General features: G+C 61.0%; 2 protein-coding genes across 8 annotated transcripts; one reads left to right on the top strand and one right to left on the bottom strand.

Moving 5' to 3' along the window:
* Positions 1–306: 306 nt before the first annotated feature.
* ODAD3 (outer dynein arm docking complex subunit 3) lies at positions 307–9,569 on the bottom strand. 2 transcript variants are annotated; one of them, XM_045589264.1, is made up of 13 exons: positions 8,668–9,569; positions 6,408–6,529; positions 6,203–6,280; positions 4,337–4,507; positions 4,115–4,216; positions 3,894–4,019; positions 3,576–3,698; positions 3,218–3,370; positions 2,161–2,321; positions 1,861–2,074; positions 1,208–1,369; positions 753–837; positions 307–611 (listed from the first exon to the last, which is right to left on the bottom strand). In XM_045589264.1, the coding sequence occupies exons 1-13, from the start codon at positions 8,897–8,899 to the stop codon at positions 493–495; spliced, it is 1,848 nt and encodes a 615-aa protein (XP_045445220.1). In that variant the 5' UTR covers positions 8,900–9,569; the 3' UTR covers positions 307–492. The 2 variants fall into 2 exon arrangements, with proteins under 2 accessions (XP_045445220.1, XP_036315632.1); XM_036459739.2 differs by having other exon boundaries at positions 1,208–1,363; positions 8,668–9,568.
* Positions 9,473–21,499, top strand: PRKCSH (protein kinase C substrate 80K-H). 6 transcript variants are annotated; one of them, XM_036459745.2, is made up of 18 exons: positions 9,473–9,570; positions 9,895–10,033; positions 10,242–10,358; positions 11,099–11,194; positions 11,286–11,343; positions 12,457–12,574; positions 13,769–13,898; positions 15,758–15,842; positions 16,519–16,597; positions 17,262–17,348; positions 17,608–17,793; positions 17,866–17,959; positions 18,331–18,400; positions 18,618–18,707; positions 18,874–18,951; positions 19,339–19,438; positions 19,534–19,697; positions 20,721–21,499. In XM_036459745.2, the coding sequence occupies exons 2-17, from the start codon at positions 9,958–9,960 to the stop codon at positions 19,678–19,680; spliced, it is 1,611 nt and encodes a 536-aa protein (XP_036315638.1). In that variant the 5' UTR covers positions 9,473–9,570; positions 9,895–9,957; the 3' UTR covers positions 19,681–19,697; positions 20,721–21,499. The 6 variants fall into 6 exon arrangements, with proteins under 6 accessions (XP_036315638.1, XP_036315641.1, XP_045445221.1 ...); XM_045589265.1 differs by lacking the exon at positions 9,473–9,570 and adding an exon at positions 19,745–19,756 and having other exon boundaries at positions 9,791–10,033; positions 19,534–19,690; XM_045589267.1 differs by lacking the exon at positions 9,473–9,570 and adding an exon at positions 19,878–19,905 and having other exon boundaries at positions 9,792–10,033.
* The last annotated feature ends 2 nt before the right edge of the window (positions 21,500–21,501 follow it).

Raw genomic sequence — 21,501 nt, forward strand, 5'->3', positions numbered from 1 at the left:
GCCCGCGGGGCGAGGCCCGGTTCTCCCCGCAGGTGTGTGGGCTGTGCCCGGAGGAAGGCCCTCCTGGGGGGCCCCTCGCCGTGGCCCGGTGCGGGGGAGCTCAGTGCAGGGCGGGCGGGGCAGGCTGTGCCCCAGGTGGGGAGTCCCCGGTCCCCAGCGGAGGGCTGGTCCTCCCAGGTGGGGGCGACTCTCCGGAGGCCCCCCTCTGTGTCCCCGGCTGATGGGAGGGGCAGTGCTGTGGCCCCCGGTTTGGGACCAGCTGTCTTTGGGGAGGTGCCGGGTCAAGGAGAGGCCAATACCCAGGAGGCTGGTCGGTGACATTTATTTGTGATTCCGAGGCCGGCGGGCCGCCGGATATTTATTCCGGGCGCCGAGGCCGGCTCGCTCCGTCCGGCCGCTCAGCCCTCAAAGGACCCCGGGGCCGGGGGGCTGGGCGCCGAGGACTCGGAGCTCCCAGAGGCCGGGAGAGGCCAGGCGGGTGCGAGGGCGAGTCTAGGACTTCCGAGGGCTTTTGCGCTTCTTGCTGCGAGAATCAATCAGTTTCTGGGAGCGGATCTTGAGGCCCGCGCGAGACACCAGGTCGTTGTCGTCGTCCTCGGTGTCCTCCTCGTCTGGGGGAGAGGGGGGGTGGGGATCCAGGTTCCCATCCCTGCTCAGATCTCCGCAGCCTTTACACCCCACTCACCTCGGCCTTGTCGAGTCTCGGAGGACCTCCCACAGCCCCACGCCCTCCCTCTCCCCACTGGACTGACCAAAGAACTTGTCCGCGGCGCTGGCCAGGGGGAAGGTGATGCGGGTGTTGTGCGGGGGCAGCTTTCCCTCCAGGTTGGTGTAGAACTGGGAGGAGGGGGGCGGGAGAGAAGACTGTGGGTGGGGCAGGGGCCACAGGGCAGTCCTGTGCCCCCTCCTCCCACCCCATCCCAGGATAGATTCGCTTCCAAACAGCCCCTCCGCCAACTGTGGCCCAGCTGTGGCCTTCGTTCTCCCCTCGCACCCTGATGCCCAGTCCCACCTCCTGGTCCTCCCGCCAGGCCCGCCCCTGGTCCCTGGGGCGTCCTGAGGCTCCACCCCTGACACCCCATTCAACCCTGCCCTCTGACCTCCCAGTCCCATTTCTAATGAGCGGCCTTCTCCAGGTCTCCCACGGATTGCTGTAGCTCCCTGAAGTGTGTCCCCCCTCTCCCCCTTCCCCCCAACCCCTGGGTACCTCGCGATTCGCTATGTGGCGCAGCATCTCCGGAATTTCCTGGCTGTCGAACTGCGCCTGCAGCATCAGCAGCTTCTCCTCCACCAGGCCCAGCAGCTTGGGCATATAGTCACTGGCCGTGCGATCCAGCTCTTTCTCAGCAGAGCCCCCGGCCTCCTGCGGCTGCGGGGGAGGAGCTGCGTCAGTCCGGAGGGGTAGGGCCTCGGGCAGATTCCACCAGGAAGGGGCTTTTGCTTCCAGGGGTCGAGTTGGAAGGTGAGGGGCCACCCACAGGGGTGGTGCTGCTGTCCAGGGCCTTGAACAAGGGGTGGGGGATCTTCTTTTGAGGGGAGGGGATTACCAGAGAGAAGCCATTGCAAGGATGACCTGGAGAAATGGTACTTTGCTGCAGACAAGGGTGGGGCTTCTGTCTCAGGGTGCTCCGGCATTGCAGCCAGGTCGCTGAGGTTTTGGGTTGGGGGACAAAGTGGGACTTTCCTCTGGGGGTGGGTCTTGAGGCAGCACAGGGACTCTGAAGTCTTGGGCCACTTAAGGAATAAGGGAGTTACTCCAGAAACGTGGGGTAGGGACTCCCTTCTAAGTGGGCTTCTGATGTCCTTGATGCGGGGGGGAGGGAGGGGTCCTTCCAATGGGGCTATGGGGCGGACACCCACCTGAGGGGCTAAGTCCTCGGTGGCTCCGGGTAGGTCTTTCTCAGAGACCTGGCTGTCCAGTGTGAGGTGGTTCAGCTTGCCCGCCAGTTCCTCCATGCCCTCCCTCACAACTTGCATCGCCCGCGTGGCCTGATCCAGTTGGGCCTGGGCCTCAGCCTTCCGCTGCTGCTCTGCATTGAGGCTACTCTGCAACTCAGTCTGCAGCCTCTGTTCACTGCAGGGAGCGGGGAGAGAGCTGTGGGAGTGCAGAGGACCCCGTGGGGTGCCCCCCCTCCCCCGCCTCTGGCACTGGGGCCTCACCTCACTAGCATGGTCTCCCCTGAGTACTTGTGTTCTTCGAGCTCCTGATGCAGCTGCTGCTTCTCTTCCTTCAGTCCCTGCAGCAGCTCCGCGTTCTCATTCTTGAGCATCTCCAACTGCGTGAAGGTGTCGCTCTGCGCCAGGAACCGCCGCACCACCGCCTAGGGCCCACCAACCCAGTCAGAGCGAGGGCCTGGGCAGGCCCCGCTGCCACCCTCCTCTTCAACCCCGGGGCAAGAATAGGTGGCTGAGCTGACAGCTTCCGCACAGTGAAGCGTGCTGACTCTGAATAGGACTCAGGGCTGCCTCACAGGTGGGTAGCCTGGGACTAATAATATTTGCTGAGCCTTTCCCCCTCTGTATCAGGAATTTGAATCGGCCAAAAATCCGCGTGTGAGGCAGGGTAGCAGTGCCCATAGCTGCTTTCCAAAATCAAGGTGCCTAGAACATTCTGGGCAAGGGGGGGGGGGTAGATCTCACCCAATCCCATGAGGAAATACTGGCCCGCTGTGGAAACAATCCTGTCACCAGGCCAATTTCTGAAAGACACCTGGCTACAGTGCCTCAGGTGACATCACAGATCCAAGTGCCGGACCCCTGGGGGTCATCCCATGGGGAGAATAGAGGGTGGGGGAGTGCCCAAACGGGGGGGAAACAGACTGGGGTCCAGCAGGATCACTGTTTGCCAGCAGGGGACATAGGGTCTTAGGAAATTTCAAGGAAGACATTGCAAAGAGGGAGGCCCAGGGCAGGGGTCTGGCTTGCCCAGGGCTAAGGTGGCACTGGGCAGTTTGCTAGGCCCTCGGCCATGTTACAGCTGATGGAGACACAGGAGAGACAAAACTCCCAGCTTTCACAGGGCCTCCAGGACCAAGAAGTCAGCGTAAGCCTGACAGAAGGAGAAGAAACGGTGAGTACAGACAGTTTGCATGGGTGCTGTGGTAAGGGGCAGCGGAGAGACGGAGCGGTAGCTGGAGGAAGAAGGGTTGGACGTTAAGAGAGCACGTTTGCGTGCTGAGGTGTTGATCCAGGGCACAGGGCTGCAGGCAGCACTCACGTGTGCTTCGGCCACGCCGGTGGCGTCCTTGACCTTGCCGAAGAGCATCTCCATCTGGTACATGCTCCAGCGCATCTCCAGCTCCTCCTCCCTGGCCTTCCGGTTGTCCTGGGTCGTATCATCGGACTGCAGCAGCACGTGCTCCCGCTGGGTCTGCTCCAGGTTGAGGTCAGGTCCAGGGTCAGGTTGTGGACAAGGGCTTAGGACAGAGGCCAAGAAAGGGTATCTGGACATGGGTCAGGGAATAGGTGGGCCAGTCTGGGGGTCCAGGGAAAACCTTAGCTCAGGTGAGGACAGCCAAGCAGGGACCAGGAGCGCGGGACAGGGCCGGGGTCCTGGCACCCCCGGGTACACCCACCTTGCGCTCCATGCGCTCGTTCTGCAGTTTCCTCTCCTCCGCCAGTTTCTTGAACTCGCTCACGTAGTGCTCGCGGTTCTTGCGCTCTCGGAACACAGTCTCCTCCAGATACTGCAGCTGGCTCTGGAGGGCAGGCAGGGGAACAGCAGGACCAGTTGGCATCTACCATGGCTCAGGGTCAGAGCCACAGGCCCGACTGAACCAGGTTGTAAGGCCTGAGAGACAAACAGGAGGGGCTCCGGGACAGCTGGGGTTCAGATTCTGGGGCCAGGAGACCGTGTGTGTGGGTAGGATTCCCAGGGACCAGTGAGCTGGCACCTTGGCAACGTTCCGGGTGTTGAGTGCCTCCTGGTTCACCACGCGCAGCTCCTCCAGTTCACGTTTCATCCTCACCGCCTCAGCCTCCATGAAGTCCACACGGTTCTCGAAGTGAAGGCTCTCTCCCTGGGGTGTGAGGAGTGGGGCAGCCTGTGACCACTGTCCCGGGCCAGGCTGGCCCTCCCACTGGCCTCCCCGTCCCCAGCCATTCTGGTCCCTACCTGGAGATAGGCCTTGAGCTGCAGGTACACATGGGTGATGTGTTCCGCCTCCTCCGCCTTCATCCGAGCCTTCTCCAGGCGGTTCTCCAGGTTCCGCAAGGTCTAGAGGGAGACAAGGCCGGGCTGAGTCCCCTCCACCCTTCTCTCCTGGGGGTCCCCCCTGGATCAAGAGCCCCTTTGCAGCCGTCCACCTCCCAGCCCTCCAGACCTCCCTGGCCGCACCTTAGCCACCTCAGTGTTGCTATCATGCACCTCCGCCATCTCCATCTCACGTAGGCTGTGCTGCAGCTGGAGCTCCTCCAGCCGCTTCTGCCGCAATCCCAGCTGGTGGCGGAGAGCGTTCCGTTGCTTCACCTTCTCACTCAGCTGGTGGTCCAGGTACTCCAGGGCCTGCTGGAGGGAGGGGAGCGAGAGCAGGGGTCTGAACCCTGCCTAGCCCCTCCTCCAGCGCTTCCTTCCGTCTTTTGGTTCCCATCTCTCTCTCCTGTCTCTGAGCAGCATCTGACCCTCCTCCTGCAGGTGTTCTACTGTGGTGGCTTCCAGAAGCCCATCCCCTGGTTTTCCACCCCCCTCCCTGCTTGTCCCTTGCTTGTCTCCTTTGCCTTTGGCGAGACAGCCCCAGGCTCCTCTCTCCTATGTCTGCGCCCACCCCCATCATGATCTCTCATCCATACTCAGGGTTTTAAAGGCCACCTGTGCACTGGAGACACCCAAATTTAGCCTCCCCCCAAAATTCAGGCTCATGTATCCACACCTACACTGCCTTCCAGCTGTGTCCCCAGGCGCCTCAAAACCACTGCTACCCATTTGAGCACTTGATCTTTCTCCAAACCTGCCCTTCTCAGTCTTCCCATCTCAGCTCATGGTGCTCTATCCTTCCTTCCAAGTGCTCAAGTCCAAAACTCTGTCATCCCCACTTCTTTTTCTCTCCCATGTATGTTCAATTTGTTAGCAGTTACCTGCTCTATTTCAAAGGTTGCCCGAGCCGGGACCGGTTTGGCTCAATGGATAGAGCGTCGGCTTGGGGACTGAGGGGACCCGGGTTCGATTCCGGTCAAGGGCATGTACCTTGGTTGCGGGCATGTCCCCAGTGGGGGGTGTGCAAGAGGCAACTGATCGATGACTCTCTCTCATCGATGTTTCTAGCTCTCTATCTCTCTCCCTTCTTCTCTGTACAAAATCAATAAAATATATATATTTTTTAAAAAAAGGTTGCCCGAGATTCTTTTTAAAAAAAATATATTGTATTGATTTTTACAGAGAGGAATTGAGAGGGATAGGGATAGAGAGTCAGAAACATCGATGAGAGAGAAATATCAGTCAGCTCCTCCTGCACACCCCCCACTGGGGATGTGCCTGCAACCAAGGTACATGCCCTTGACCAAAATCGAACTCAGGACCTTTCAGTCCGCAGGCCGACGCTCTACCCACTGTGCGAAACCAGTTTTGGTGCTCCCCAGATTCTTGCTTCCTGTTTCCAGCTTTCACCCTAGTGCATCCAACACCATCTTTCACCAAAATGACTTCCTCCTGACTTCCACTCTTGCTCTCTCTCAGTCCTTCTCCACTTACCTGAGCCTTAGCATATAAAATCCCCCTCTTTTCATCATGGCCTGATGTAAGAGTCGCTCCTGTTGACCCCCTCCTCCCATGTTCCCCTTTCTCACTCCCATTTAGCCACACTGGCCTCCAACACTTTACACTTGTTCCTACCCCAGGGACTTTGCCTTGTTGTTCCCTCTGCCTGCCCTCAACCCCCATCATTTCCTGCCTGGACCGTTCTCAGCTCAAGCATCACATCAGAAAGAGAGGGGTCTTTGCTGACTCCCACCCCCCCACTCAAAAGTGCAAATCCCTGTCCCAGTGGGAACTTGGTCTGTGTTTTTTCTCACTGCATGATCAACAATACCTAATACCAAGCCAGGCACATGGTTGACAGGTGATAAAAATTAACTGTGTGAATAAATGAGTGGTGGAGGGTGGGGAGACAGGACTAGAGAGGGCGGGGAGGAGGGAGGGAGTCCAGTGGGGAAGGGACCCAGGCTGGGAAGGAAGGAGACTGTCAGTGGAGTAGGGGTTGGGGCAAACCTGGCCTGTCCTGTTCTTCAGGTATGGCTTTTCCGACTTCCATTCCTGAATCACTGCCTGGACCACTTTCTCTTCTCCCTGCAAGGAGGGGAGCCCAGTCACCACTTACCCAGGCCACCTGGACCTGAGGCAGTGCCCTGTGCTGGGAGTGCTGGGAGTGCTGGTGCTGCCCCTGGGACCGCTCCTCCCACTGCTGAACCCTCACCTTGAGCAGGTCCCTCAGCCGTAGCTGCAGCACCCTGTTCTCCTCATGTAGGTGGTTGATGGTTTCCTGATTCTTCTTGATGTTCCACTGGCTGCTCTCATAAAAGGCCTTCCGATCACTCTCTGGGGTCAAGTGATGTGGGCAGGTACAAGCAGAGCATCATGGGGATGGGAAAGACTTCCCAGAGGGATAGCCTTTTTGTAGTCATCAATTTAATGTTATAACAATATTTTGCTTAGAGCATTTACTATGTGTTGGATGCTGAACTAAGAACTTTGCAGATATAAAATATAGTATGCCAATAGGTACATATCCACATCATACCCATTTCATAGGTGAGAAGACTGAGGCTCAGGCTTATTAGATTGTTCAAGATCACAAACAGTCTGACTCTTGACCTTCAACCACTCTGCAAGATTCCCCCTATCCTATATAATAATCCTATATAATAAAAGGGTAACATGCAAATTGACCCTAACGGGGAACCAACCAGAATGACTGGTCACTATGACGTGCACTGACCACCAGGGAGCAGAGGCTCAATGCAGGAGCTGCTTTCTGGTGGTTGGTGTGTTTCCATTGGGGGAACACCACTCAGCCAGAAGCCGGCTCATGGCTGGCCAGCGCAGCAGCCGTGGTGGGTGCCTCTCCCACCTCCATGGCAGCGCTAAGGGTGTCTGACTAACGACTTAGGCCTGCCGTTAGTTGGACATTTCCCAAGGGGGCTCCCAAGCCTCCACAGGCATATCTGACTGACAGCTTAGGCCTGATCCCCTGGGAAGCAGGCCTAAGCCGGCAGGTGGACATCCCCCGAGGGGTGTCGGGCTGCAAGAAGGTGCAGGCTGGGCTGAGGGACCCCATCCCGCACCAAGTCCATGAATTTTCGTGCACTGGGCCTCTGGTTAATAATAAAACAATACTGGTTTACACCAGGTTTTCCCAACCTCGGCATGACTGACACTTGGGATGTGCAGTTATTTACTGTAGTGAGTTGCCCTGTGTATTTTGGGATGTTGAATAGCATTCCCAACCTCCACCCTCTAGATACCAGCAGCATCCTCCCACCCCTAATTATGTGACAACCAAAAATGTCTTTAGCGCTGGCCAGTTAGCTTAGATGGTTAGAGCATTGTCCTAATACACCAAGATTGTGCGTTTGATCCTCAGGGCACATTTAAGAATCAACCAACGGCCAGTGGATAGGGCGTCGGCCTGCAGACTGAAGGGTCCCGGGTTTGATTCCGGTCAAGGGTATGTACCTTGGTTGCAGGCACATCCCCAGTTGGGGATGTGCAGGAGGCAGCTGATCGATGTCTCTCTCATTGACGTTTCTAACTCTCTATCCCTCTTCCTTCCTCTCTGTAAAAATCAATAAAATATATATTTTAAAAAAAGAATCAACCAACGAATACATAAATAAGTGGAACAACAAATCAGTGTGATATCTCTCTCTCTCTAAAGATAAACAATCAACTATAAAAGCCTCCAGACTTTGCCAAATGCCCCCTGGGGAGCAAAATGAACCTCATCCATTGAGAACCACTGGTTTGCAACTTATAGTGTGCTACCATGTGCCACTGCTCTAAGCACTTAACACATTTCAACTACCTATGGTGTTGTACTGTTATCCCCATTTTACAGATGGAGAAACTGAGAGCAATTAGGTTACTCTTAGTGCCCAAGATCAAACCATCAGTATATGCAGAGCCAGGATTTGAGCCCAGAATGTCTGTCTCTAGAATCTATGTTTTTCACCAATCCATACATGAGAGTTGAAATTACACAAAAGTATGAAATACAATCCAGTTGACTCCCGAGTCTAGGAAAAGCTTTTTCTTTCGTTAATCTTCACCCAAGGAAATTCCCCCCCCCCCCCATTGGTTTTTAGAGAGAGTGGAAAGAAGGGGAAGAGGCAGAGAGAGAGAAACACGTGAGAGAGACACATCAACTGGTTGCCTCCCCCAAATGCACTGACCCAGGCTGGGGACCCAGCCTGCAACTGAGGTACATGCGGTACATGCTCTTGACTGGAATCAAATCCCAGACTCATCAGTCCAGTCGGAGGGCCCATGCTCTATCCACTGAGCCAAACCAGCCAGGGCCAGGAGTTTTATGAGAAGAGTTTTTATGAGTTTTTGCCACCTGAACTGATCACCTGGATGAATGCTGGTGAAGCACCCTTGTCACACCATTCCTGGTCAGAGGGCTGAGTGGACATTGCCGACTAGGGACCATTGTATGCCCTTTGGAGTCATCTTACCTAATACTTGTATCTTCCTTTGTAACTCAGCCATCTGAAGTTGGATAGCGGCCTTCCCATGGGTGGGTCCCTTGAAATGGACTGGAGGCCAGGCCTGTCCGGGGACCTTGACTCTACTAGGGTGGCCTTTGGTCTGATCTTGAGTGCCCTTGGCCTTGGAAGAAGTCGGAATCTGGTCCGGAGGAGGCACCGTGGCACTGGTGGCGGCCAGCCAGCACAGGGGAGACGTCATGATTGGGTTGGGGACAAAGGCAGGTCCAAGGGGCTGGGGGGGGCGACTAGGAATCGCCTCTGTCAGGGATCCGTCAGTTCGGGTTTCTCCGGCTCAGAGAAAGCACTTTCCTACCGTTTGGCTGGGCCTAGCAGCATCTCCCAATTGCTAGGTAACCTCCTCCCCTCCTCCCTTTCCGCTCCCATGGAAACCGTCCGCGTTCCGCACCGCTGCTCTCATTGGCTGGCGCTGTGGAGGGGCGGGCCCAGCATGGGGCGCCGCCATAGGGTGGGGGAGGGCTCTTTAAGAGTCACGTGGTCGTCTTTTTTTTTCCCCCCCCTCCTCCCGCCTCCAACCCACAGGATATTCGCCTGCGTTTTTTCAGGAACTTTCTTTGGCGATGGCAGAACCTGCCACTCCCAAGATGGAGGCACCTTGCGCCGCCATTAAGCGCAAACCTCCAGAACTATTCCCTCTAAGGCTTCGTAGTCCTATCCAAGATGGCCGCCCGGGTTCCGGCGCCTTGTGTGCCACTCCCAACATGGCGTCCCCGAGCCGCCGTCTTGGCGCTCAGCGCGCTACCGGAAGTGACGCACGAAACACACTTCCGCTTTTCCCTTTTCACGCTGGAGGAACTGTTGGCTGCTGGGCTAGGGGGGCGCGGTGGATATTGACCTTTGCCCTTGCTCCATGTAAGTGATGAGTTAGCGGGCGGGAGGGAACCCCAATTTCCTATTGAGGTAGCCTGAGGGTGTGCGTCGGGGAAAGGGGAGGCTGTTTGCTTCCTCGGCCCATTGGCGGGAATTGGTTAGTCCACTCTCCCCCCCTCCATAGGGAGCGGAGGTTTTGAGGTCCCACCATTGATTCGGGCCGGGTCGGAAAGGTATCTTCCGATATCTTTTCCCATGAGCCCCTGGCTCGGAAGCGATGGAGGAACCCAATTGGCTGGAGGAAGAGGTGCCTTCCTTCGGCTGGAAGTAGCCCTCGGCCGCTGACCTGCAGCTCCTCTCTTGCAGCGCGTCTCCCCGCAGCCCGCCTCCTCCACCGACTCCGTTTCCGGCCTCCGAGCCTCTGGCGAGATGTTGCTGCTGGTGCTGCTGCTCCCCGCGTGCTGGGCCGTGGAGGTCCGGCGGCCTCGGGGCGTCTCCCTCACCAGTGAGTCTGCCGCTGGATGGGGTGGGGGGTGTGGAAGGGGGTAGGCTGGGGCTCCTCCGGGAGGCATTTACAGCCTTTGGCCTCAGTTTCCCTGCCTCTGGGTTTAGGGGACGGTAGCAGTGCTCAGCCAATGGGTGGAAGCAGAGGTGCCATTAGATTGAGAGGCCTCTTCCCTGCCCTGGGCTGAGTCTCTTGCTCACCTCCCCAGACCATCACTTCTACGATGAGTCCAAGCCTTTCACGTGCCTGGATGGCTCGGTCACCATCCCTTTTGATCAGGTCAACGACGATTACTGTGACTGCAAGGATGGTTCGGATGAGCCAGGTGAGTTTTTCTCCATCCACCCATTCACTCGTTGCACGTGTACTGAGCACCTGGGCAAGGCCAGGTCCTGTGTGGTGACAAAGAGAGTACTGCTCCCTGTTGGCTTAATGGGGAAAGCTGGCACAGAAGCAAGTGGTCCTTGGTTTGGTGGTGAGAGCCACGGGCACTGCGGGAGCTCGGAGAGGCCCCCATCCAATCCGAGGTCTCGGCGCCCGGAGGTGGGAGGGGCCAGCGCTCGGAGGTGGGAGAGAAGGCGGGGCCTGTGGGCAGACAGAGACAGGTGAAGGCGAGGGAGGGAGCACCTCGTGGGCCTGTTCTGAGGGTCTTGATGGAGCGTGTCAGGAGGGGGCATGAGAGAATTTAGTTTCAGGCCTTGAGTGTGCAGCTGTCCCTCTGCCCCTAACGCAGCACTGGTCTGCCTTTCTTTTCTTTTTTAAATATATTTTATTGATTTTGTACAGAGAGGAAGGGAGAGAGATAGAGAGCCAGAAACACCGATGAGAGAGAATCATCGATCAGCTGCCTCTTGCACACCCCCCACTGGGGATATACCCGCAACCAAGGTACATGCCCTTGACGGGAATCGAACCCGGGACCCTTCAATCCACAGGCCCGACGCTCTATCCACTGAGCTAAACCGGTTTCGGCTGGTCTGCCTTTCTTGAGCTCTGTTGGGTGGATGTGATGGGTTAAGGCCTGAGCACTCTGAAAACTCCCCTTCCTCTTCCTTCTTCCCCAAGGCACGGCTGCCTGTCCTAACAGCAGCTTCCACTGCACCAACACTGGCTACAAGCCCCAGTACATCTCCTCCAGATGGGTCAACGACGGAGTCTGTGGTACATGAGGTCCCACCGGGGGTGGGGAAGGAGAGGCGGGTGGAGGAGGAGGCGCTGCCAGGTCTGATGGTGCCCCCTCCTGTGCCCTAAGACTGCTGCGACGGGACGGATGAGTACAATAGTGGGACCGTCTGTGAGAATTCTTGCAGGTATGTGGGTGCCCCCCCCCCCCCCCCCCGCCAGCCCCCAGGACCTTGCCTTGCCCTGCCCGGTGAAGCAGGCCCCCTCTCTTTTCTGTGTTTGAGCATCGAGTGCTCAGTCTGTGCCAGGTGCCCTGTGAGGGCTCCCTCTGGCCGGGAAGGAGGTGCATCATTTGCATGTTCAACAGGTCAAGAATCTCAAGGTTAGAAGGAAAATGGCTTTTTAAAAATGTATATTTTTTTTATTGATTTTTTTTTTTTTTTTTCAGAGAGGAAGAGAGAGGGACAGAGAATTAGAAACATTGATGAGAGAGAATCATCGATCAGCTGCCTCTTGCACACCCCCTACTGGGGATGTGACTGCAACCAAGGTACATGCCCTTGACTGGAATTGAACCTGGGACCTTTCAGTCGGCAGGCCTATGCTCTATCCACTGAGCCAAACCGGTTTCGGCGGAAAATGACTTTTTCAGGGTCACGTAGCTAGGAGATAGTAGAGCTGCTACTCAAACCCAGGACAGTCTAACTTGAGACTCCATGCTTTTAATTGCTACACTGGAGCAGGACCTGAAAACTGAAGTGACAGGCAGGTCATGTAAATGCTAGAAGCAGGCTGAGCATGAGGCTTTAGAGTGGTGGGGATTGTGGCATCTGAAGGGACAGCTGCCCTCGACTCCTGTCAGTTGAGGGCAGGTGATGAGGGCCTGGTTGGTTTTTTCAACGAAGCCGAACACTTATGTGTATAAACTCTTCTGATGGAAGATCTTTTATTGAAGCAGAGGGTTGATTACACACAACATGCTTACCGGCCAGATTGTCCGGGAGTCTGTGATTTCTGTGCTTTTCTCTCCTTTCTCTCTTGGGAGCCAACTTCAGCCTCACATCCCAGCACTCCCTGCTCCCTGTTCTGACCCTGAGGGTGGGCGAACCCTGTCTGCTGCCCCTCCTCCCGTGGACAAGGATTTGGGGCTCCGAGGAGGGAGTCTGGGGAGTGGAGGAGGGGGGTTCGCTCTCTTGTCTTTCCCAACATGGCGGCGGCGGGTGGGGCTGAGCCCTGTTGGGAGAGCAGATCTGATGGGTCCTAAGTGGCCCCTGGCGGTGCCTGTGTGTCCCTCGCCCCAGAGAGAAGGGCCGCAAGGAGAGAGAGACGTTGCTGCAGATAGCCGAGGTTACCCGCGAGGGCTTCCGCCTGAAGAAGATCCTCATTGAGGACTGGAAGAAGGCTCGGGAAGAGAAGCAGGTGAGGGCGAGGGGCTGACCAGAGGCCCGGGGACGTGGGCAGGCGAGGCGGGGCTTGGCCTCTCCCTACGAGAGGGGCCCTCGGGCCAGTTACTGCCTGTGCCTCGGCTCACTCATTGTCCACTTTGCACCGAGTTGTTGGGCAGGTCATTCCAGGTCCACAGTGGTCAGCAAAGGCGTGGAGCGTCAGGTGGCAGGCTGAAGAGGGCTGGGGAGCTCCGCTGCCCCAGAACAGGAGGGGTGCCTGCACCCCGGGGCTGTGGTTCTGTCATCTGTAGGATGAGGCTGATAACTGTGTGACTGGGGAGGACTTAAGACTGTGTCAGTCAGCAGCAGCTGGGTTAGTTCAGTAGGGTGTGTGCTTTTGGGGGCCAGAGGAGGGTGTACCCCCAAGTGTGTGCTCCCCCTCCTGCCCTCCCCTGCAGGCCTGGTCCTCCTCAACTGCCCTCCCCTACAGGCCCGGTCTCCCCCAACTGCCTCCCTTGTTGGCCTGATCCCTCCCAACTGCCCTCCTTTGCCAGCCTGGTCTCCCCCAACTGCCCTCTTTTGCTGGCCTGATCACCCCTAACTGCCCTCCCCTGCAGGCCATCTGTGGCGGCCATCTTGTGTCCACATGGTGGCAGCCATCTTTGACCACATGGGGGCAGTCATATTGTGTCTTGGAGCGACGGTCAATTTGCATATCACTTTTATTAGATAGGATATTTAGAATAGCAATAGGGCCCTGGCCAGTGTGCTCGGTGGTTAGAGCTTTGGTCCATGCAGCGAAGTGCTATGGGTCCGATTCCTGGGTTGTGGGTTTGATTCCCAGCTGCAGTCAGGGCGCACTCAGGAGGCAGCCAGTTGCAGTGTCTCTCTTACTTCACATTTCCCTCTCCTCCTTCCCTCCCTTTCACTTGTTCTAAAAATCAATGGAAAAAATACATTTGGGTGAGGATTAACAAAAAAATAAAATAAAAAAAGAGCAGTGGGGCAGGTGGAGCTGGAGAGGCAGCAGGGCCTGGTCACACGGGGCCTGGAACTGCATTGAGGTGTTCGGGCTTCTCTTCAGTGGGCTGCGGGGGACCAGGCGGGTGTGAGCTTTGGAAAGGCCCTGTGGTTGTACGTGGAGTAGAGGCGGGAGTAGCCGTCTATGAGGAAGAGGAAGAAAGCAGATCAGAAGGAAGAGCTGGCCCCTTGCCTTCTCCCCACCCAGCAAAAGCTCACTGAGCTACAGACCGGGAAGAAGTCCCTGGAGGGCCAGGTGGAGATGCTGCGGACGGCGAAGGAGGAGGCCGAGAAGCCCGAGAAGGAGGCCAAAGACCGGCACCAGAAGCTGTGGGAAGGTATGCCAGGGTGGCAGGGAGAGCGGGCCCAGGAGCCTTGCCCCTCACCGTTGGTCTGTTTTTCCTGCTGATTCTCGGTTCTCACCTGCCTCGCTATCTTTGTGCGTTGGCCATCGGATTTTCGGTCCTTTACAGGAGGGATTTGTAGCCTAGGATGCGAGTCCCCCAGATAGAAAGGACTTTTCTTCCTGCCAGTCACGTGGGATTCCCAAATCCAAATTCAGGCTGGGGCTGAGATCTGAGCGAAGGCTGGGTGCTTTCCCGTCCAGCCTCTCTCCCCCAAGGGGGTAGCCCCATGGCGGTGTGGTAACCCCATGGCGGCCACAGTAGAGTGTGTGCTGTTGTGCTCCCCGCCTTGGACTTTGATTTCCATCTCCTTGGCCCCACAAGTTCTCATCAAGACAGACACATCCAGAACGGGCAAGTCCTTTCGGGCAAAATCAGCCTTCGCATCTCTTACCCTTCCAGGCGCTTCGCGGCCTGGCAATTCCCGCTGCCTTGGTTGGTTTTGAGATGTTGTATGCTGTGCTCAGCATTTTCTTGCTGTTGGCCGGTCACGTCACCATGCCGGGAAGTTGGAAGCCTCGGTCCTTGTTCTCAGTGGGCTCCTTGGGGGAGACACCGTGGGAGCCACTAGGAGGGGGGGTGGGACAGAAACCCTCCAGGCTGGTCGAAGGGCCAGGCATTGCTGGGAGATCTGGAGGTGCGGCTCCGGCTGTTCCTACGGCCGGTAGCCAGGAGCTGGCAGCCCCCCAAGCTGTTGATGTCTCCCGTCTCTCTGGGCGTCTGCTGCGTTCTTCCTCGTCCCCCTCTCTCTGCCCTGATTTATCATAATCAATAATTCAGTAGTTTATCTGACAAGTATCTGCCGAGTGCCTGCTGTGTGCCAGGCTCAGCCGGGTGCCAGGATGCAGCACTGAAACAGGAGAGAAGCTGCCGCCTGCAGGGCAGGTGCACAGGCCCGAGGCACCGCCGTGTGGGTTTTTAAGGAGCAGCAGGCAGCCATGTGGCTGGAGGGAGAGACAGGGCCTGAGGGGCCATGGAGAGTCTTGGCTTTCACCCCAAGTCAGGGGAGCGCTCCTACGAAGAGGCTCCTGCCCGAATCCCAGCTGCTTGTTGGGTGGGGACGCCTCAGGGACCCCCCTCCCTCCCTCCCCTCCTCCGTGGGGGCCTGGCCACCCCCCGCTCTGGCTTCCAGTCATCGCCTCTTTCCGGGCCTCTGGCTGACTTGGACGCGCGCTCAGCCCTCGAGTGCCGGGAAGCCGGGCGGCCCCCTCCCGCCGGACGGAACCTGGCGTCCTTGGCTCTGTCCGGGCTTCCTGCTTCTTAGGTCTGTGCTCTGTCTGCTCTCTCCCTCCGCCGCCTCCCGGAAGCCCTGCTCCCACGGCGGGCTTCCTGCCCTTCCCTGCGGCCCACACTCCTGCTCGGGGCCGCGACCTGGTGCCTCTTCTCTCGTTCCTCACCCGCAGCCCAGCAGTCCGGGATGTAATGCCCCTGGAGGTCTCAGGGCCCAGACTCGCCAGGTCACCCCCCTTGCCTGGTCACACTCCCACCCCAGCCTCCATCCCCCCCCTGCTCCTTCATGGGGAGAGAGAGCCTGGTGGGGCCCTTGGGGGTCTATCATGGGGCCTCCCACACATGGCAAACCTTGGCCTGGCCCCCAGCCGCCCCCTGCGGGGTCTCTGCAGCCCTGCCTGTTCAGATCCACGTCCCAGGCCTGCCCCCACAGCGGCCTGGCTCAGGGCCAGGCCCCGCATAGGGCCAGGCACACAGTCAGCGCCTGGGGTGCTGGGGGAGGGCAGGTTTGGGGTGGGGGAGCCAGTGGGCAGAATGGAGGCTGACAGCTGGCCCTTCCACAGAGCAGCAGGCCGCCCTCAAGGCCCAGCGGGAGCAGGAGCTGGCGGCCAGTGCCTTCCAGGAGCTGGACGACAACATGGACGGCGTGTGAGTGTCCCCCTGCCCAGGCCTCGGTCCAGCCCCACCTCCCGGCCCTGGGCCTGAGCTGGCCCCGAGCTCTCTGAATAGCCTTCGCTTACTCGTGTGTGAGATGGGTCCAGAACAGACAGGTGGTCGTGGAGATGAGGGAAACTGACCCCCAAGGAGCTGAGGGAGGTGAGGAGGGCTCCCACTATCCAGGCCTACTCTGTGGTCAAAGGCAGACCCTTTGGGCCCCGGCTGTGCCGCTGACCCCAGACAATGGCTCAGTGGAGGGTGGGCTGTCGGGAGCCAGGAGGCTGGGCAGGCACCCCGGGGCGGACCAGGGGAGCAGATGGGCGGGTGAGCCACCCCTGGTTGGGAGTGTGACGGTGCCTGGGCTCTCGTGGGTGTGGGCCCCTCTGGGTGGAGGGCACCGGGCAGTTTGGAGGTGCTGGGTGCTGAGGGTGGTAGGGGATGGATGCTGCTGGTGGTGAGGAGAGGTCTCTGGAGACACTGTCCAAGTGTCTCTCTATCCCACCTCTGTCTCTGTCTCTCCTCTGAGCCTCTTCAGTGTGGTAGAGACTAAAGGAAGGGATGGGAAGCAGCGGGGATCCCAGGGGTCGGGGCTGGAGGGGGCCCCAACCCTAGAGCTCACCTCCAACTTCCCGCTGCTCACCTGGCGGTCTCTGCCTGTGCCCCGCAGGGTCTCAGTGGCCGAGCTACAGACTCACCCAGAGCTGGACACAGATGGGGACGGGGTGCTGTCCGAAGGGGAAGCCCAGGTACCCGCCCTGCCCCTTGGCCTGGGACTCCGAGCGGGGACTGCCTCACGTGACGCCAGGGCCAGGGGCCGAGGGCCAGCTGGCTGGGCCGCTCCCACGGAAAGCCCCATGGCCCCGGCCTGGCCTCATGTGGGAGCCAGGAAGGCAGCCACCAGCGTCACTTCCTGCCCTTGGAGCCTGGCCACGTGGTGCCGAGGGCATCTGGTTAGGTCAGAGCCAGCTTCCCCTTCCCATGGCCCCGCTGGCCCCACGTGTGTGTAGCCAGATTGCCCTCCTCACACACGTGCCTTCGGCTCTGCAGTGGGACCCTGCTCCTCCGTCCCTCTGTCCATCCCTGTCTCTGCTGGGTCCCTTCCTGTCCCTCCTCGGCCTCCGCCTCTCCCTCCGGGGCATGGCCATCCTGCTGCTCGTGCTCCGCCCCTCTCCTCCCTCCGGGGCTCTCCAGTAGGTACCCCGTCCCTCCCCTGGTGATGGCTCCTCCTCCTCCCGGCCTGTGCTGCCCCCTTCTGGTGGCTGCAATCCCTCATTCTGGCCCAGGCATGGCCTTGGCAGTGGGCTTGCCCACACCTGGCCCTGCAGCCTGAGGTTCCCCTTTGTGAGTGGCTGGGGCGAGGAGGGGCCCTGAAGCCCCCCGTCTTGATACCATCTCAACACACGCACACAGACCCTGCTCGGGGGAGACGCGCAGATGGACCCTGCCTCCTTCCACGACCGTGTCTGGGCTGCCATCAGGGACAAGTACAGCTCCGAGGTCAGTGGGGGAGGGGCTGCGGCCCTGTCCTCGCCCTCCCTCCCCAGCCCCCTGATGCCGCACAAAGGAACTGCCTCCAGTTCTGGCACTGGGCCACCGTAGCCAGCTGGCCACCCAACCCCCTCCCAGCTGTCTCCCTCCCCCGGGCCCCTTAGGAGGCACTGCGGCCACTCTTGGGCAATGGTGTGAGTGCGGACCCTGCCCTGGGGATGGAGGGAGAACCCCGAGTCCCAGCACCAAGCACCCTGCACACCCACAGGCGCTTCCCACTGACCCGCCAGCACCTTCTGTGCCTGAGCCCACGGAGCCCAAGGAGGAGCAGCCCCCAGGACCCTCACAGCCCGAGGAAGAGGAGGAGGAGGAGGAGGAGCCAGAAGGAGAGCCGGAGGAAGAGGAGGAGGAAGAGGAGGAGGAAGACTTCCAGGTGCAGGGGGAGCAGCCCAAGGTGTGTGTGGGTCGGGGAGAAGGGGGTGGGGACTAGAGGCAGGGCCACGCGCTGACCTTGCCCCTTCCCCAGGAGGCCCCGCCCCCACTCACGCCCCCCCAACCAGCCAGTCCCACGGAGGACAAGATGCCGCCCTACGACGAGCAGACGCAGGCCCTGATTGACGGTGAGCGCTCCCTGGGCCGCCCGGGAGGGGCACTGCCACACCCGCCCCCATCGCAGTCACCTATAGGCACCGAACAACCAGGCCTGCCAGCCCAGGACCCCTCTGCCTCCTCACCGGGTGCTGCTTGCTTGTGCCACCCTCATAGATGGGGGGAGCCAGAGGCGCCCCAGGAGCCCTGGCCCTGATCCCTTGGGAACCACGAGCCTGCGCAGCGGGGTGGGGTCTGCAGCTGGTGAGACCCGCAGGGCCTTCCTGGCGGTCTTCCCCGGAGCCGCCTGGGGGCAGGAAGCAGGCGGGTCCAGCTACCCCTCCCCCTCCCCCTCTCCCTGGGTTTGGGGAGGGCCCTGACCTTGCCCACTCTGCCCCACCAGCTGCCCAGGAGGCCCGCACCAAGTTCGAGGAGGCCGAGCGGTCCCTGAAGGACATGGAGGAGGCCATCAAGTATGAGTGCGGGTGGCTCCCCGGAGGTGGTGACGATGGGGTTGCCGAGGCAACTGCTGCTCCTGCTGCCAGGCTGGGTGGCTCCTGAGGGGGGTCTCCAGGTGGCAGGGAGCCGGAGCCCAGCCCACACGGCCCTCCATTAGTCACGGGAATCCCAGCAGCGTCCTGAGTCAGCGTGGGCACCGGCTGCCCTTCACCACTTGGCCTTCCCTCGCAGGAACCTGGAGCAGGAGATTTCCTTTGATTTCGGCCCCGAGGGGGAGTTTGCCTACCTGTACAAACAGTGCTACGAGCTCACCACCAATGAGTGCGTCCCCCTCCCACCGCCCCGCGGGCGGGCGGGCAGGCGGGCGGGCGGGCGGGCGGGCTTGGAGGGTCTGAGCCTGAGCAAGGTGCCACCCTCCCCCCACCAGTGTGTGGGATGTCGGGCTGGGGGCCTGTGTGCCCCACCCATCAGTCCCGTCCTTCAACAGGTATATCTACCGGCTCTGTCCCTTCAAGCATGTCTCCCAGCAGCCCAAGCACGGCGGCGGCTCTCCCACCAGCCTCGGGTGAGTGGCTTAGGCCGAGCCCCTTCCCCTCGGCACCCCAAACCCCTGCCGGCCGGCACCCCAAACCGCTGCCGGCCGGCACCCCAAACTCCTGCCGGCCGGCACCCCACCCCAAACCCCTGCCGGCCGGCACCCCAAACCGCTGCCAGCAGGCACCTCAAACCGCTGCCGGCTGGCACCCCAAACTCCTGCCGGCCGGCACCCCAAGCCGCTGCCAGCAGGCACCCCAAACTCCTGCCGGCCGGCACCCCACCCCAAACCGCTGCCAGCTGGCACCCCAAACCCCTGCCGGCCGGCACCCCAAACTCCTGCCGGCCGGCACCCCAAACCCTTGCCGGCCGGCACCCCAAACCCCTGCCGGCCGCCTCAGCACCCGCTCTCCCGCAGCACCTGGGGCTCGTGGGCCGGCCCCGAGCACGACAAGTTCAGCTCCATGAAGTACGAGCAGGGCACAGGCTGCTGGCAGGGCCCCAGCCGCTCCACCACCGTGAGTGGCGGGGGCTCGGGGGAGACGGCGGCGGGCGGGCGGGCGGGGGACCCAGGCCTGGCCAGCCCGCCCGAGCCCGCCCGCCCGCCGCCCAGGTGCGCCTGCTGTGCGGGAAGGAGACCACGGTGACCAGCACCACGGAGCCCAGCCGCTGTGAGTACCTCATGGAGCTGACGACGCCTGCCGCCTGCCAGGAGCCGCCCCCCGAGCCGCCCGCCGACGGCGACCACGACGAGCTCTAGCCCCGCCCGCCGCCCAGGTGGGCAGGGAGGGGTCCGCCCGCCGCCCAGGTGGGCAGGGAGGGGTCCGCCCGCCCAGGTGGGCAGGGAGGGGTCCGCCCGCCGCCCAGGTGGGCAGGGAGGGGTCCGCCCGCCGCCCAGGTGGGGAGGGAGGGGGCCGCCCGCCGCCCAGGTGGGCAGGGAGGGGTCCGCCCGCCCAGGTGGGCAGGGAGGGGTCCACCCGCCCAGGTGGGCAGGGAGGGGGCCGCCCGCCGCCCAGGTGGGCAGGGAGGGGGCCGCCCGCCGCCCAGGTGGGCAGGGAGGGGTCCGCCCGCCCAGGTGGGCAGGGAGGGGTCCGCCCACCGCCCAGGTGGGCAGGGAGGGGTCCGCCCGCCCAGGTGGGCAGGGAGGGGTCCGCCCGCCCAGGTGGTCAGGGAGGGGTCCGCCCGCCCAGGTGGACAGGGAGGGGTCCTCCCGCCCAGGTGGGCAGGGAGGGGTCCGCCCGCCGCCCAGGTGGGCAGGGAGGGGTCCGCCCGCCCAGGTGGGCAGGGAGGGGTCCGCCCGTCCAGGTGGGCAGGGAGGGGTCCGCCCGCCCAGGTGGGCAGGGAGGGGTCCGCCCGCCGCCCAGGTGGGCAGGGAGGGGTCCGCCCGCCGCCCAGGTGGGCAGGGAGGGGTCCGCCCGCCGCCCAGGTGGGCAGGGAGGGGTCCGCCCGCCGCCCAGGTGGGCAGGGAGGGGTCCGCCCGCCCAGGTGGGCAGGGAGGGGTCCGCCCGCCGCCCAGGTGGGCAGGGAGGGGTCCGCCCGCCCAGGTGGGCAGGGAGGGGTCCTCCCGCCCAGGTGGGCAGGGAGGGGTCCGCCCGCCGCCCAGGTGGGCAGGGAGGGGTCCGCCCTCCCAGGTGGGCAGGGAGGGGTCCGCCCGCCCAGGTGGGCAGGGAGGGGTCCGCCCGCCCAGGTGGGCAGGGAGGGGTCTGCCCGCCTGGGGGGGCGTGGGGTCTGAGGAAGACAGACCTGGGTTGGCACCACCTCTCCCCATTTGTGTTCCATCGTCTCTTTCTCTGGCCCCAGAACCTCAAGGCATGGAACCAGCCTCAGTGGTGCCACCTGCCTGCCTGTCTGGACGGAGGCCGGCCCCTCTGAGTCTCCATGCCCTCCCCCCCAGGCAGGAACTGTGAGGGGCCCCCTGCCCTGCTCTTGGGCGGTCAGGCTGGGCAGAGCCATTTGCCCAGGCCTCAGTGGGCCTCCAAAATGGACTAAAGTGCACCCTCCCGGGCCATAGCCTGGTGACTCACTGCCACCCTCCTCCCCCGTCATCCCCCCACCCCCACCCCCACATCCCCACCCCTGCCCATGGTGTCTGCCTCCCACTGTGACCTTGAAACAATAAATGACATCCCACCCACGTGCGTCTCCTTTGCTTTGGGCCGAGGGTGAGCACAGGGCAGAGGCAGGCCACACTGTCTGCAGGCCCTTCGGCTGGCACCACAGGCGGCCTTCTCAGAGCCCGAGTCACGGGAGGTGACCAATCCGGAGATGCACACACACACACACACACACACACACACACACACACGGCACGTCCGGCACCGAGGGACAGATGGGCGTGTCCATCGCGTTCCTCCGGAGCTTCTCCCTCCTCCGAGCCTCTGTGGGCCGAGGAGCTGAGCCTCGACCCAGGCCTGAGCCGCACACTCACCGCGCCGCCCTCCGGCACAGACACCAGCACGGCTGTAAGATTCTGAACTTTTATTTTCTGGCATGAAAAGTACAAATAATTAAACAATTCCATGTAAAAGTCTGTTACCGCGGCCAGGCCTGTAATCCGGTAATAAATAGTCTAAATGCAACG

This window comes from Pipistrellus kuhlii, unplaced genomic scaffold (assembly GCF_014108245.1).
Source record: "Pipistrellus kuhlii isolate mPipKuh1 unplaced genomic scaffold, mPipKuh1.p scaffold_m20_p_30, whole genome shotgun sequence".
Taxonomy (NCBI): domain Eukaryota; kingdom Metazoa; phylum Chordata; class Mammalia; order Chiroptera; family Vespertilionidae; genus Pipistrellus; species Pipistrellus kuhlii.